Here is a 17,376-nt window from a genome sequence, read left to right on the forward strand (position 1 = left end):
TTGTCTCCCAACAAATATCAGGGAAATTGAAATCCCCCATTACTACTACATCATGCTTCCTTGAAACATTGGCTATTTGCTTTTCAAAAGTTTCATCCTCATCTTCTCCTTGATTGGGTGGCCGGTAGTAGACTCCGACCTCCAGGTTCCTTTTATTCTTTGCTCCATTAATTTTGATCCAGATGCTCTCGATGGGACTACCAAGCTCATCCTCCTGTATTTCTGTGCAGAGATATGTATTTTTCACATACAGTGCAACCCCACCTCCCTTTCTGTACCTCCTGTGTTTTGTGAACAAGTTACCCTTCAATTGCTGTATTCCAGTCATGAGAGTCATCCCACCAAGTCTCAGTTATACCTATCAAGTCATAATTTCCTTCTTGTATTAAGAGTTCAAGTTCGTTCTGTTTGTTTCCCATACTCTGGGCATTAGTATATAGACATCGAAGACCATGTGCTTCGTAGTCTGGCTTTCTTCCTACATGTGTCCGAAGACTGTTATTGGGCGCTATTAGAGCTGTTCTCTCCATTGCGGTGCATGAGCCTTTGTCCATTGTTACCCCGAACTTTACGTCTCCCTTCCCCATAGGATTCAGTTTAAAGCTCTCCTGATGAAGTTCTTCATGCTGTGGCCAAACACATTCTTCCTAGCCTTTGTGAGGTGCAACCTGTCCCTTGCCAACAGCCCATCTTCCAGGAAGTATAGCCTGTGGTCCCAGAATCCAAATCTCTCTCGTCGGCACCACCTTCGTAGCCAGTCATTCACCTGGAGTATTTTTCATTCCCTTTCTATCCCTCTTCTAACTACTGGAAGGATGGATGAGAAAACTATCTGGGCCCCAAAGTTCTCGAGTTTCCTTCCCAAAGCTTCAAAGTCTGACGTGATTTCTTCGTAGCTCCACTTGGCGGTGTCAGTTATTCCCACATGGATGAGAAGAAAGGGATACCTGTCAGTGGGCTTTATGAGTGCAGGCAACGCTTCAGTCACGTCTCTAATCCGTCCTCCCAGGAGACAACATACCTGGCGAGTCCATGGGTCTTTGCGACATACTTAGATCTCGATCCCACGCAGCAAGGAGTCTCCCACTACTACCACTCTTCTCTTCTTCTTGTTGTAGCCCTGGGTTTCATCGCCTCTGTTTGACTGACCTTCAGCCTCTTTCTCACTCTCATGCAGTTTCCCCCGTGATTCTTCCTCTGCAGGCTGTCCTCCAGTCTCATCCTCAAGTACCTGGAATCAGTTCCACAGATGAATGGAACGTCATGTCAGGAAGAAAGGTTCAACCTGTCCTCCTCTTCCCTGTCATGCTCTTTTTCTGTGTGCATGGAGTTTGGTTGTGGTGGAGGGTTTAAATATGCCAGTCCTTACCTGCAGCCTGAAGTGGTACATTCCAAGAAGAAAAAAGCATTCGACCATTCCATTCATCTGGTTTTATAAACTAACCCACATTCTTTTGCCCCTGCAACAGGCGCTCTTTGGGACTGTTTATACAGATTCTTTGACACGCACTTGCCTGACCTGTAGCGTGATCCTTGTTTCCCTAGAGCAGAGTTTGACAAGGACTTCGAATGCATTATCAGCCTCCCGGTCAATTCCCAAGAAGTGCCTCAGGCATGTCAGCAAGAGAACAAATAAACAGTGAGCAATAAATATAACCGACTCTAATATTACATGGCCTGTGTAATGACATGAAGCCTGTGAAAGAACCGTAAGCATTTGAAAGGAAGGGGTTATGGAGGAGATCTGTAAACGCAGGCTGTTAGGAAGTACTAATTCCAAGCATGGATTTGAGCTAGTAAATATAGGATATTATAAGGGCTAAAGATGGGCTCCCTCTGGGGATACATTGGTGGCTTTTTAAGAGCCAGCTTCTTGTGTGCTTTGGGCAGAGTTCAAGAACACATTTCTAGTTATAGTCTGTTTTATTTTTTAGTTTGCGTGGGCTTCTTTAGTACCAACACTGCCTCGTATTGATTAAAGCTTCTGTCCGATAGATACAGAAGCAAGGGTCAACGGTTTCTTGCTATCTTAACTTTTTGCTGTGTGCACTTTCCTGGAAGTGAATTGTATTAGATTCAGTGGGGCTTACTTCTGAGTAAACATTTATTTATTTTTATTTATTATTAAATGTATTAATCGCCCATCTGGCTGGTCACCCAGCCACTCTGGGCGATGTACAGCATACAATAAAACAATTTAAAACAATAAAATTCTACAATAAAAACATTTTCTAAAATACCCTAACCCACCCCAAATGCCTGCCTGAACAACCACGTTTTTAATGCACGATGGAAGCTCATTAAAGAGGGGGCATGGCGGAGTTCCCTAGGGAGGGAGTTCCACAGAGTGGGGCCACCACAGAAAAGGCCCTCTCCCTCGTCCCCACCAGTCTAGCTGTCCTGGCTGATGGGACAGAGAGAAGGCCACCCGAGGCTGATCTTGTTAAGTGGCCTGTCTGGTGCTGCTGGAATAAATCTGCACAGTGATGTGGATGTCCCATTGAAGTCTGTAGGTCCTACTGCTGAAGAAGCATGCATAAGCTCAGTTTGCGATAAGATTTTTTTTTTTTTTAAGTACATAAGAGCTGTTCTGGTTCAGACCAAAAGCCTGTCTAGACCAGTATGATGTAGTGGTTGAAGTGTTGGACTGGGACTGGTAGATCCATGTTCTAGTCCCCACTTGGTCATGAAGCCCACTGGGTGACTTTGGGCCAGCCATTGACTCTTAGCCTCAACTACCTCACAGGGTTGTTGTGAGGATAAAATGAAAGAGGACCGTGTAAGCTGCCTTGGGTTCCTTGCAAGAAGAAATAAAATAAGATAGAAATGTAATAATAAATAAATAAGTAGGCAAGCCTCTCTGGACCTCCTATAAGCGGGACATGCAGGCAGTAGCACCCCCCCACTCATATGCCCTAGCAACTGGTATTCAGACACATACTGACTCCAATACTGGAGGTAATACATAGCCATCTTAACTAGTAACCATTGATAGCCTTATCTTCCATGAATTTGTCTAATCCCCTTGTAAAAGTTGGGATCACTACATCTGGTGCCAGTGAAATTCATAGTTTAACGTCACCTTGGGTTCCTTAAGGTTTATTGTGGTTGTATTGTTATATTGTGGTTTTAATATTCTATATATTTTAAATTGTTTTATTGTGTGCTGTTTGGTTTTAATTTTTGTGAACCGCCCAGAGAGCTTCGGCTATTGGGCGGTATAGAAATGAAATGAATGAATGAATGAATAAATAAATAAAATCAAGGAGGAAAAAAGGCAGGATATAAATGTAACAAACAAACAAACTTTGGGAAAAAGCGCTTCCATTTATATGTCCAGAATCTAACACCATTCAGCTTCATTGGATGACCCCACCTTCTCTACTATCCAATTTCTCTGATCAAATAAAACTTGCTAGATCAGAGGTAGACATAAAGGAGATCTCCAGATGTTTGGGATTTCAACTCCCAGCATTCCTGACCATTGGCCATGCTGGCAGGGACTTCTGGGGAGCTGAAGTCCCAAACATCTGGAGATCCACCTTCTGCCCACTGGTAGGCTAGAGAAGCTGGCTGGGGGGTGATGAGATTTGTAGTCCAACACATATGGAGGGCACCAGGTTGGAAAAGGCTGTGCTAGATTTAGGAAGCAAGAGGAAATTTTTATGTGATAAGGATTCATTTAAAATGTGTATTGATAATTTCATATATATTACACACACAGCTAAATTAAACCAATTATTGACATTATACTACCAAGGTGACCAGATGGCAAAGGTGGTTAGGGCTCTGTTTCCTGTAATAGTTACGTAGGAAGGGGAATTTCATCAGGCACAGCTTTCACCTCTGTGTAACATGCTGTATCGGTCTAAATCCCTTCCTTCCTGTAAAATCCTGTAATATCACCATGTGTAATTGAGCAGATGAGAGCTCGTGAAACTGAGGAGAAGGCCCAAAGTCTTAATGTTGGGTGGCCAAAAGAAAAAAGGGCTGGGCTCCTCCACCTTTAAGAGTTGGTGAGAAGAGGTACTTTCAGCAGGTGTCACTTGTCCCTTGCAGGGCCCTGCCCTCTTTTGCATCTGACCACCCTATGTTAACGTCCTCTGAGCTTGGATGGGGTTGGTACATGTCTGTGTTTGCCCATTGCACCACAGTTTGGCGAATTAGGAGTTAAAACTCTGTCCCAGGCAGCGGCAAGTTTGGCAGCTGCTGCCAACAACCCCACAATTAGGGTTAATAAAACAGCAGGAGTTCCTTGTGGGGGAAGTTAACAAGCCTAATTGGCAGCACATCCTTCATTCCCAGACGTGTGCAAGCTGTCAAAGCTCCAGGATGGCTTGCTTGCTTGCAAATGGCATGGAGATTAGGAGGTAGAAAAATGGGGGAATTTATTCGGGTTGGAGGAGAGCAACACGTTTACCTCAAGGTTTTAGGAAATACATACAATCTACTTTGGTGTGACCAAAGAAAGATCCACCTTGGATAGCTCCTTTAGAGTTCTGAGTGGTTCTGACTGAAACCTGAAGTGGATTCACTGCCCAATTGACATTAGAGCCACCAGCCTCCACTGACTCAAGGCCTCCTAAAGGCTATTTCTTAGCTGCACTACCTGGCCTGCTTACTCTAATTTTTCACCATGTATATATGACCTCAAATATAGAAATTCCCACGCCCTCCATCTTTGTTTTGTTTCTTCTCCTGATAACCTTGTGAGGGAAACTACTGTTGTTCCTGCTGTCAGAGAATAGACACTAAGTGTGAAACGTGACTGCTCAAAAGTGCTTTGTGAACCTCATTTTCTTTCATATTCCTATGGCTGCTGTCTCCTCTGCAGATGCTTAAAAAGAGCCCCGTGGATCAGGCTACAGCCCTATCCAGAAGCTTGTTTCCCCCAGGGACCAACCAGATGTCTATGAGATGACCACAAGCAGGACATGACTGTAAAACACCCTTCCACTTGTGTTCCCTGGCAACTCATAGTCAGAGATCCTGGAGTGCCCGCGATACTGGAGATAATACTCCAGTGCCTCCAATACAGGGGATAGAACTCCAGTTAGTGCTCTGCCAAATCCTGCCCTGTTTTGAGAACATTTTCTCTCCCTGTGAAAGAGACATTGTTTTTTCTGCCTGTTTTGCAGTGAGGGGGAGAATTTTGGAGAATTTTCTCCTTGGGGAGGGGGACAGGGTTTCCACATACCTTCTGCAGCTGAGAGTTTTTCCCAAATGCCTGTTGGAGAGGGCAAGGCCACATGGTCTTCTGGGAGTTCAGGAAGAACTGCCAGGCTGGAAAAGAGACCTGGGCTCCTGCAGGTGTGGGGGGTGTTTAAAAAAATAAAAGCTAGAAAGAAGACCCCTCAAGAATTACCCAAACTTACAGAAGTATATGGAAATCCAGCCCCACGCCCCAAGGAAAAAATTCTCTGAAATTCTCACCTCTCCCAGCCTCTTTCGACAGAGTTTTTGTCCCCACCCCACCCCCATGCCGAAAATGGAAGAATTGACATTGTCAGCAGAGCACTAACTCCAGCACCTCTGATACTGGAGACAGTATCTAGCTCTCGTGGCTAGTAGCTATGGGTAGCCTTCTCCTCCATGGATTTGTCCAATCCCCTTTTGAAGCCATCCAAGTAGGTGGCCATCACCACATCCTGTGGTAGAAAATTCCATAGTTTAACTACTGTGGTTGAGGCCTTTTTTTTTCTCTTCTGGCAGAGCTCCTGTGTTTTTTTCTGCTGCCTGCTACTGTCTCCCAGCCCCCCAATTCCATCTCTGTGCCAGGAGGAACCCCCCCACACACACACACATGCTAAATTTCTGTTGGGCGCATACATGCTAAATTTCTGCACAAAAGATGTGAACTTGTCAGTGCTACAGTTTGGTATGTGACTGAGGGCCAAACTACATGCACATGAAGTTAAAGGCATCTTTGCATCTAAGGTGCAGGTTTTAAAAAATGTAGATTGAACCAGCTGGGGATGGAGCTGATAATTATGATGCAGGGGATGGCAACCTCTAGCCTGTGGGCCTGATTCAGTCCACAGAGGGACCCTGCCCCCTCCACTCCCCAGGTCCTGGGAGAGGAATCCCCATGTTATCCCCATGTTTTAAGCTTTCATATTTTATTTTGTTTTATGCTGCACTCTGTGGTTTTAATTTTTGTGAACTGCCCAGAGAGCTTTGGCTATCGGGTGGTATAGAAATGAAATTATTTACTTACTTACTTACTTACTTACTTACAATATATATATACTGCTCCATATCTAAAACAGATTTTGGAGTGGTGAACACAAGAAGTAAAAGAATAAAAAGATTAAAACACCACTTTAAAATTACAGTTGTTTAAGAAACACAATTCTAATAAAAAACCATAACTAGTCAATTAAGGAATTATTTAAATAAAATAAATTTAAATAATTGTGTAAATACATACATACATACATACATACATAAAGATTATCCCTGATGCAGAGGAGGCTGGTGGCTCTGATTGTGGTGGGGTGAGGAACCCATTCTAGGTTTGAGTCAGGACCAGTCAGAAGTCTAAAGGATCTATCCAAGGTGCTGAACCTATTTTGGGGATAGGGTCCAGCACCTTGGATAGATCCTTTAGACTACTGGCTGGTTCTGACTGAAACCCAGAGTGGATTCATAGCCCCACTGAAATGGGAGTCACCAGCCTCCACAGCCCCAATGTCTGAGTAGAGATAACATGGAGGAAATTTTACCATTCCTATGCTGCTGTCATAGTATTTGTCATGCGGAAAAAGCAAAGGACGAGCAAAGCCAGGCAGCACATTGGTCTGTTGTGTGCTCCCCCCCCCCAATATCGGGGGGGGGGCAACCATGCCCCTTTAACATCATTCAGCCAGTGGAGGGCTGGATGGGGGTGATCCAGTCTGCCACTGAATTTTGGTTGCCCACCCCTGCTCTAAAGCTACGTGGCTGCTAGGAATTTACATTGTGAAGCTTTTTTGTCACTGCATTTGCACAGAGGAAAATTTTCACCCACCCAGTTTCTGCTTGTCATTCGCTCCCAATTTTTTTTCTTTCTTTTTTTTACATGGTTGAGTAGATGAAGGACCGTAGCTCAGTGGCAGTGCTTTACATGCGAAAGGTCCCAGATTCAATTTGCAGCATCTCCAGGTGGGGCAAGGGAAGGCTCCTGACTGAAATCCTGAGGAGCCACTGCCAATCAGTATAGAAGAGGGCCTTTTCTGCTGTGGAATCCCGGCTGTGGGATGCGCTCCCTAGAGAGGTTCGCCTGGCGCCTACATTGTACTCCTCCTGGCACCAGGTGAAGTCCTTTTTATTCTCCCAGTATTTTAGCATTTTAGCTTCCTAGTCTTTTAGTTCTGGTGTTTTAAAGCTGTATTTTAAATCTCTGCATTGCTGCTAAGTTTTATTCTGGTTGTACTGTTATATTGTGGTTTTAAGCTTTCATATTTTATATTGTTTTATGTTGCACCTTGTGGTTTTAATTTTTGTGAACTGCCCAGAGAACTTCACCTATCGGGTGGTATAGAAGTGAACTAACTAAATAAATAACTTGTTGTTGTTGTTGTTCAGTCATTAAGTCGTGTCCGACTCTTCGTGACCCCATTGTCAGGGTGGACACTGAGCCCATAGAATCCCAGAGTAGTTCTGATTCTGAGGAAGAGCAGTCGCTCCTGGGAGAGGAGCGCGCTCCTCTTTCCCAGGGCCAACAGCTGACGGAGATTCCTCCCACCACCATTCCTAGCTTAGATAGCAGTCCAGGGAGTGACAGAGCGCAGATAGCAGACCTGGTGGACGCGTGACGCCGATGCAGAGAGCGGCGCCAAATGGAGGGCGCAGAAAGGAGGCGTAGTGCCCGGTTGGCGCGCAAACAACGGCTGCGCCCAGAGGATCCAAGGGAAAAGGGGAGGGACTCTCCCTAGTCCTTAAGTTCAGGGGTCTGCCAGTAATTCCCTTTCAAACGGGGACCAACTGTTCCAACTTAGGGCATAGGTACTGTGCTGCTCAGATCAAGTTGCAAACGGTAGGGTTGTTAAGTTGTAAAAGAAGAATAAAGCTTTGAAAGGAATCCCTTTGTCTGTGTCTGGACTTAGCTACTGGATTAGACCGAGAGAGGCCTCCAAGGAGCCCTTGACACCCATGGACCATAGCACGCCAGGCCTTCCTGTCCTCCGCTCTGTCCCGGAGCGTGTTCAAGTCCAGATTCATTGCATTGGTGATGCTATCTAGCCATCTCATCCTCTGCCGTCCCCTTTTCCTTTTGCCTTCAGTCCTTCCCAGCATCAGGGTCTTTTCCAGAGAGTTTTCTCTTCGCATTAGGTGGCCAAAATATTGGAGCTTCAGCTTCAATATCTGTCCTTCCAATGAGCAGTCAAGATTGATTCCCTTTAGGATTGACTGATTTGACCTCCTTGCAGTCCAGGGGACCCGTAAGAATCTTCTCCAGAACCACAGTTCGAAAGCATCAATTCTTCGGCGCTCAGCCTTCCTTATAGCCCAGCTCTCACAGCCATACGTTACTACTGGGAAAACCATAGCTTTGAATATGTGGACCTTTGTCAGCAAGGTGATGTCTCTGCTTCTTACTATGCTGTCTAGGTTTGCCATAGCTTTCCTCCCAAGGAGCAAGCGTCTTATAATTTCATGGCCTCAGTCACCGTCTGCAGTGATCTTGGAGCCCAAGAAAATAAAATCTGTCACTGCTTCCATTTCTTCCCCTTCTATATGCCAGGAAGTGATGGGGCAAGATGCCATGATCTTAGTTTTTTTTAATGTTGAGTTTCAAACCAGCTTTTGCACTCTCCTCTTTCACCCTCAACAAGAGGCTCTTTAGATCCGCTTCGCTTTCCGCCATTAGGGTGGTATCGTCTGCATATCTGAGGTTGTTGATAATTCTCCCAGCAATCTTAATTCTGACCTATGATTCATCCAACCCGGCATTTTTCATGATGTACTCTACATATAAGTTAAATAAGCAGGGTGACAATATGCAGCCTTGTCGTACTCCTTTCCCAATTTTGAACCACCCGGTTGTTCCATGTCTGGTTCTTACTGTTGCTTCTTGACCCTCATACAGGTTTCTCAGGAGACAGGTAAGGTGGTCTGGTACCCCCCATCTCTTTCAGAATTTGCCAGAGTTTATTGTGATCCACACAATCAAAGGCTTTAGCGTAGTCAGTGAAGCAGAAATAGATGTTTTTCTGGAATTCTCTTGCTTTTTCCATGATCCAGCGAATTTTGGCGATTTGATCTCTAGTTCCTCTGCCTCTTCGAAACCCAGCTTGTACTTCCGGTAGTTCTCGGTTCACATACTGCTGAAGCCTAGCTTGTAGGATTTTGAGCATAACCTTGCTGGCATGTGAAATGAGCGCAATTGTGCGGTAGTTTGAACATTCTTTGGCATTGCCCTTCTTTGGAATTGGAATGTAAACTGACCTTTTCCAGTCTTGTGGCCAATGTTGAGTGTTCCAAATTTGTTGGCATATTGAGTGCAGCACTTTAACAGCATCATCTTTTAGGATTTTAAATAGCTCAGCTGGAATACTGTCATCTCCGCTAGCTTTGTTGTTAGTAATGCTTCCTAAGGCCCACTTGACTTCATGCTCTAGGATGTCCAGCTCTAGTTCAGTGACCGCACTATTATGGCTATCAGGGACATTAAGATCTTTCCTATATAGTTCTTCTGCGTATTCTTTCCACCTCTTCTTAATCTTCTGTTAGGTCCCTGCCTTCTTTGTCCTTTATCATGCCCGTCTTTACACAAAGCGTTCCCTTGAGATCTCCGATTTTCTTGAAGAGATCTCTAGTCTTTCTAGGGATGGTGGAGAATTTCTCCATAAATCTCGGGGAGGCCGAATGCCAATGCATTCGGCCCCCCGAAATTGTTGGTGAAATTCTCCGCCCCCCCCCCCCCCGGGATGGGACTTACCTCCCTCGAATGTCCCTCTCGGCGGCAGGTCCCGGCGGGAGTTCGGCGGCGGTTCATCGGGGGCGGGGGCGGCGGCTGGTCTTCCGACCGGCTGCCACCGCCGCCATTACAAAATAAAGTAAAAAAAAAAAACCACCCGTGATAGGCTATGTAACAATTTATGTAGCCTATCACGGCTAGATTTCCAAAGTCAGCCGTGATAGGCCACGTAAATCGTTACGTGGCCTATCACGGGTGACTTTGGGGGAAAAAAAAAAGTGCGTACGCAAATGTGTTCCTTATTTGGTCCCGGTAGTTTACGTAAAGATTTATGTAGACTATGGAGAAAATAAGGGTGACTATGAGTGCTACTCCATTTCTTCTAAGGGATTCTTGCCCACAGTAGTAGATATGATGGTCACCTGAATTAAATTCGCCCATGCCTGTCCATCTGAGTTCGCTGATTCCCAAGATGTCGATGTTCAATCTTGCCATCTCATGTTTGACCACCTCCAGCTTACCCTGATTCATTGGTCTTACATTCCAGGTTCCTAAACAATATTGTTCTTTACAGCATCGGATTTTCTTTTCACCACCAGACACATCCACAGCTGAGTGTCCTTTCGGCTTTGGCCCAGCCGCTTCACTCTTTCTGGCGCTACTTGGAAATTCCCTCTGCTACTTGGAAATTCCTTGAGATCTCCGATTTTCTTGAAGAGATCTCTAGTCTTTCCCATTCTATTGTTTTCCTCGATTTCTTTGCATTGTTCATTTAAGAAGGCCTTCTTGTCTCTCCTTGCTATTCTCTGGAACTCTGCATTTAGTTGGATATATCCCTTGCTTTTCACTTCCCTTCTTTTCTTCTAAGGGATTCTTGCCCACAGTGGTAGATATAATGGTCACCTGAATTAAATTCGCCCATGCCTGTCCATTTTAGTTCGCTGATTCCCATGATGTCGATGTTCAATCTTGCCATCACATGTTTGACCACCTCCAGCTTACCTTGTTTCATTGATCTTACATTACAGGTTCCTAAACAATATTGTTCTTTACAGCATCGGATTTTCTTTTCACCACCAGACACATCCATAGCTGAGTGTCCTTTCGGCTTTGGCCCAGCCGCTTCACTCGTTCTGGCACTACTTGGAAATACCCTCTGCTCTTCCCCAGTAGTATATTGGACACCTTCCGACCTGAGGGGCTCATCTTCCAGCATCATCTCTTTTAGCCTTGTGATACAGTCCATGGGGTTTTTTTTTCCCCAAGAATACTGGAGTGGGTTGTCATTTCCTTCTGCAGTGGACCACATTTTGTCAGAACTCTCCACCATGACTGTCCATCTTGGGTGGCCCTGCACAGCATAGCTTATGGCTTCACTGAGTTACACAAGCCCCTTCGCCACAACAAGGCAGTGATCCCTGAAGGGGAACTAAATAAATAGTCAGTACTGAATAGATAGACCAATGGTCTGATGGGCTGTAAGACAGTTTCCCAAGTTTGGTGTTTCTAGTGTGCTTCAAGAGTGGAGGAGGGAGAGTACAGACTCCCGTGAGACAGTTCCATAGAAAACTGGAAATCTATAATTTCAACCCAGTTCCAAATTGGACAGGAAACAATGTTTGCAAAATGGAAAGGTGCTTTTTCTTCTTCTTCTTCTAGCTAGTTCTAATAATAATGAGTGGGTGAACGTGCAGCGCGTCTAAAGTGGATAACAGTATAATGAGTCTGAGTGGGAAGAGTTCTGTATGTGTAGAGACCCCCTTCTGCTTTTATCGGAGGCAGCAAGAAGCGGCAGCAACTCAATAGATTATGGCTACATAGAGATTTCCACTTAAACAGGATGAATCACCCTCTGTTTCCCACTTGAATGGTTTAATTAAGTCTCTATATCTGGCACAGTAACTCTTCATAGAGTAATTGTGTCTTCTACCTAATATATTTAGTCAAATGTTTACCCCAAAGTTTTTATTTTGTGGGTGAAAAAGACATTGGAAGAAGATCACCTCTTTCAGAGTAAAACAGTTGATTCTCCAATTGTTTTGCGTTTAACTAAACAGCTGTTGTTCTTGTACACTGCTAATTTAATGATTAGGCTGGGTAGACTTGTTCCTGCTTAAAAAGTAGTTTTAATACTCTTGAGTGTTCCCGGAAATACCCTTTCTTGTGTGTGGGGGGGGATTTTTTTAATCAATAAGTTTGAATTGGCTTTTATAAGATAATGTGCCAGATGTCATATCTGATACCTTACCTTCTTTAGTAAGATTTATAGAAATGGAAACATATATTGGAACTAGGCACAAACTGAGTTTTTCATTTTTGGTGAATTTGTCCAAAGATAGATCATTTGGGGGGCAAAATAGATTATCCTCTGGATTTGAGCCCACTCTCGATTTTTACTGGGCTATTTCGATGGTATGGTTTGATTTTGAGACTCTTTATAATCTACAGCAAATTGTAGCTGTAAAGAAATTGTGCAATTTATCTAAAACAAAATTAAGTTAATTGAGTGTTCTTTGCATGACAATACTCATGTAGTTCTATCTCCATTTGGATGGGGTCACTTATTAGCAGCCTTATATTCCACACTAATACACACTGACACAAAGACCCTTTGTGATATAACACAATGGTACAAAACAGTTATTCGTCTGTCAAAGAAGGGAAGAAAACAGTGGGAAATGAAGCATGACAGCTCATTGTCTTCTGTTCAAGTCAATGCAAAAAAGAACTCCTTTAAGGGCCAATCCTATGCATGTTTAGACAGAGAAAAGGCCTACAACTCCCAGCATGCCCCAGCCTGCATTGCTAGCTGGGGCATGCTGGAAGTTGTAGGCCTTTTCTTTGTCTAAACATGCATAGGATTGCACCCTAATAGTATTAACAACCATACATTTGTATAGTGCTTTCAAGTGTTCAAAGTGCTTCAAGTGCATTATATAGTTGCAATGCTTACAACAACCCTGTAAGGCAAGTTACTGTTATTCTCCATATTGGAGATGGAAGGACTGAGGCCACCTAGTGAGTTCATGGCAAAAGTAAAATTTGAATTAGGGACATTCTGAAAAGTAGCTCAGGACGCAATCCTATGCATGTTTAGACAGAGAAAAGGCCTACAACTCCCAGCATTCCCCAGCTTGGCTGGGGGATGCAGGGAGTTGTAGGCCTTTTATCTGTCTAAACATGCATAGGATTGCACCCTCAGTCTCTCAGCCACTGGGGCTGGTCCTACCATGAAGCAGAGTGAAGCAGCTACCTCAGGCAACAGATTCAGGCTGTCATGACAGGACACCTACTAATTGATTATTATTGTATCTATACTTTTTCTGCCAGGGATGAGGAGAGCCGATTGTAGGATTTCCTGCCTCGTGTGCCAAAGTAACTTGCCTTACCTTAGGTATTACGATTTGGTGAGTGGCCATTTCCTGCTGTACCTCAGGCAGCAAAATGGTTTCACTTTGTGACCATATGTGGAGCGGGCTGCTTCAGAATGTATGAATGGTGAGTAGGAATAATTACATATGGCCTGATGATTAACAGTATTTAGGGCAACAAGGGAGAGGGCCTTCTAAGTAGTGGCCCCCGATTATGGAACAGTCTCCCCAGTGAGGCCCACCTGGCACCAATGTTGTTATCTTTTCGGTGCCAGGTTAAGACCTTCCTCTAACCTCAGGCATTTGGCAGCATATGGTGACGTCTTCAATCAGGTCCTGGGATTTCTTATTGTTGATTGTTACAATTGTTTAGATACACATACATGTGTGTGTTGTCTGTTTATATGTTTGTATGTCAATATTTTTTATAATATGTACAATACTGTACGTTTAAGGTTTTTAATCTTTGTAAACTGCCCAGAGAGCTTTGGCTGCTGGGTGGTATAGAAATGGAATATATGAAATGAAATGTATTCAGTGGTTGCACGAGCGGAAGGGAGCTTGCTCAACCAATCTTTCTCTTCCACCTTCTCCAGTGCGAAGGCGGAATTGCCTGAAGGAGGAATTGACCGAAATCGGGCTGAGGGAAATTGATGAGTATATTCTGGTGGAGCCTTTGGTATATGACAGTTGATCAATGTGTGCATACATAGAATCATAGGGTTGGAAGGGGCCTACAAGACCATCAAGTCCAACCCCCTGTTCAATGCAGGAAGGCTGATTCCCAGACGGTCCTCCATCCAAGTACTAACCAAGGCTGACCCTGCTTAGCTTCCGAGATCAGGACAAGATCAGGCACATCTCAGCAGAATGTGTTGGGGTTCCTGTTACGTTTTCCATTGACCTTGGCTCTTCTTTTCTTGAAACTGCTCTTGTGTTTTCCTACTATGAAAATGTCAATTAAAATTTGGAGCAATGGGGAAAGCTCCTAGGGAACTATGATTCATTGTGGTCCATGAGTAAATTTAGAAGGGAATTGGTTAATTAAGGGCTCAATCTTATGCATGTTTAGACAGAAAAAAGTCCTAACAACTCCCAGATTTCCTCCAGCCAGCCCATTGTGGCTTGGGCATGCTAGGAATTGTAGGCCTTTTTTTCTGTCTAAACATGCATAGGATTGTGCCCTAAAGCAATTTTTGTTTTTGTTTTGTTTGTTTTTTTACTAAGGTGTAAAGTTATAGAGTCTTGCCCTTCAATTTCCATCTTATTGTCTCCTCTTAAACAGTGGTTGCAACACAGGAAGGAGAGTGTCATACTCCTCCCACCTTAACATTAACTTAATGGCAGCTAATTGGAGCTGTTTCAGTGTAATTGCGTTTTAACTCTGTTTTTAAGAAATATACATTAAATGGGAGAAAACATGCAGAAAGATTCACTGCATGTCCTTTAGCAGGAAAATTTTATATATTTTTTAGACATGCAATACTATACGTTCTGTGGAAATCATTATAAATTATACCTCTTTTGTTTGGGCCATGTCACTCAAATCCCTTCACTGGCTTTCTGTCCACTCCCAGATCCCACACAAGCTTCCTGTCCCTTACCTTAAAAGCGCTCCATGGTCATACCCCTCCTTGTCTCTCTGCACTTATATGCACTTATATGCTGACTCATCCCTTCTCATACAGCATTACCTTCCTCACCTGTTCAAACATCTTATGCTATTCTTACCTCATTGCTTATGATGTACAAATGAGGGCCACTTTAAACATGTATATTTTAAAGCAGGGGTGCAGAGCCACTTTCAGCCCAAGGGCTCAATTCCATTTCAGAGGTGCTCTCGGGGGCTGCATTCTAGTGATAGGAAAGGCCAGAGGCAAAAAGGGCAGGGTAAAAAACAAAACAACACCAAATACCAGCATATTTTACTTTAAAGCTCTTATTGCCAGCAATAAAGCCTTAGGAGAAGGTTTAGGATAATAAATGAAATGAATTAGTTTCAGAATGGAGAAAAAGCTGCACAAAAGCTGGGAAACCATCAAATGATCAGTAATCAGAGGAAGAGCATTTCTGCACAAGGCTTTTCTTGCATGCTTGTGATTGGTTACTCACAGAAGTTTGCGGGCTCTTTACACGATGTCATCAACCTCCAGGGTGTCTCTAGCGCTTTCTGACCTTTATCCTGCTTTTACAAAGATTGGAGATAACCCAATAAGGACCGTTAATCTGATATGTCGGCTGTGTGTGATCGTTCTGCTATAAACACAATGCCATCTAGTGGCTGTAAAATGAAACATATAGAACTTGCCGAGAAAGGGATTCAAGTCACATGTCCACCTGTGTAAAGAAACTGATCTTAATCTCACAAAGAATCTGGAAGCAAAAGCCCCAGTAAGGATGCAGGATTTTAGCCTTGTATGGTGAAGTTCAAAAAGATGTGGGGCCTGGGGAAGAGAGCATAGCCATCTGGAGAACTTCTGGAGGGCCAGATTTGGCCCCTAGGCTGGAGTTTCTGCACCCTTGTTTTTAAGTGAACATTTACTGTATAGTGTGTGAGTGAGACCAACACAGTTTTTCATACAGGTGTATCTTACACATACACTTGTTGTTTGACAGTCATGATAGGCTGTACACTCAGCAGAAAACACAGTTTTGCCTGAAAATAAGGTGTGAAACAAAACAAAACAAAAACCATAGCCATACACGTGAGGCAAGAGGTAGTGGTTGTTTCAGAGTTTTATTTCTTATATTTCAACATTTGACTGACCCCTTGAATGTATTAAACCAAACAAAAAGAGAGAGGTTGAAGTGAGTTCAAGGATTGTTATCCTAGGATAACCGTTACTGTAAGCAGATCTCTGAGCATCTTATTATGGCTTCTCAGGTTTCTCATGAGGGGGGGATTTTTTAAAAAATACTTTGGTGGGGCTCTGTGGGGGGTTGGAGTGGAAAACTCTTTATGATTGAGAGAGTGTGTGCATGTGGGTGGGTGGGGAGAGGACCTTTGTCAATGTGTTGGAGGCATTTGGAAGCAGCTGGTTTGCTGAAGATGCAATTGGATCCAAGGCCAAAAGAGAAACTGTATAAACTCCTGGGAAAAGTTCAGAATGCTGTGTATTGAATATAGCCACAAGCAGCAGCACGCTGTCAGTGAATCATAAGTGGAACTGCTCCAAAGCTCACACTCAACTTATACACAGACATCATGGAGATCTATAAGGTTCCCCTGGGAACTTTATTTGTGGGGGTTTACCCTGACAGTGAGAAAGGCTGTGTGTGAGTCTGAGTCATTTTGATCTTTGCAGCTGACAAAAAGACCACTGTTTTGAATAATCAAATTGGAACTGGGGAGAAAAAGCCACCAGCACTGTTTCCTCTTGTGGTATAACACGAATTATTGCCACCACCTGTTCTAAGTGGGGGACCCATTGTGACATCTTTCCCAGCTTCTTTAGGTTTTAAATTGTGGCCAAACAGGCAATGAACAGTGCAGACGGCAAGAGTTTGTGGCACTTCTGGACCAGAGTGGGAGAATCAAGGATATGACACAGTCAATGATGTGCAGATTCCTTTGTCAAAGTAGAGGGGAAAACACCCTGAGGCCAAGGAGGCGTGCACATTTACATTAATACGCACTAAAGTAAGGCTATACAACCTTTTTGGCCCCGAGGGCCACATGCGATGCTGGCTCGGGGGCTGCATGCATGCACATGTATACACATATATGTGTGGGCTGCAGGTTCTGCACCCCTGCACTAAAGTGAGCTTGTGGAACTCCTGCCAAAAAGGTTGGCTACAATTGCTATAGTTCCCATTGGCACAGGCTGCTGTACAACAAGACCTATTTAAGATTTTGAGAGGCCGGGGTGGGGTGGGAATATTCATTTGAAGTCCCCATTCTTTCTTTTCTCCATTGGAGTGTACCATTTGGGAATGTTGATGTAGCGCTGGTCACATGTGAAGCCTGTGGCAACCCCTACCTGGGTGTATGCTGTTTCCGCTATACATACATATGCAACTGAGATGTTTTATCACCTGTGGTGGTAGTGGCTAGAGTGTTGGATTTAGAGTGAGGACATTTCCCCTTTGTTATAAAGATCACTG

At 44.0% G+C, this 17,376-nt stretch overlaps 1 protein-coding gene across 8 annotated transcripts in view; it reads left to right on the forward strand.

Moving 5' to 3' along the window:
* Positions 1–17,376, forward strand: part of PRKCE (protein kinase C epsilon) — a 498,772-nt gene that overhangs the window by 165,450 nt on the left and 315,946 nt on the right. The window contains exons 2-3 of one of the 8 annotated variants that reach the window (XM_084828977.1): positions 1,546–4,940; positions 7,073–13,399. The exons of 4 other annotated variants lie outside the window; for them this stretch is intronic. In XM_084828977.1, the coding sequence (XP_084685103.1) occupies positions 13,397–13,399 (3 nt within the window). In that variant the 5' untranslated portion in view covers positions 1,546–4,940; positions 7,073–13,396. Of the gene's footprint in view, positions 1–1,545; positions 4,941–6,588; positions 13,400–17,376 lie in introns of those variants that run through there. 3 more of the 8 variants (XM_084828978.1, XM_084828981.1, XM_084828979.1) reach the window with 3 other exon arrangements.

The sequence above is a fragment of the Heloderma suspectum genome, chromosome 1 (assembly GCF_057233095.1).
Source record: "Heloderma suspectum isolate Gila_16-S chromosome 1, 16-S_ref, whole genome shotgun sequence".
NCBI lineage: Eukaryota > Metazoa > Chordata > Lepidosauria > Squamata > Helodermatidae > Heloderma > Heloderma suspectum.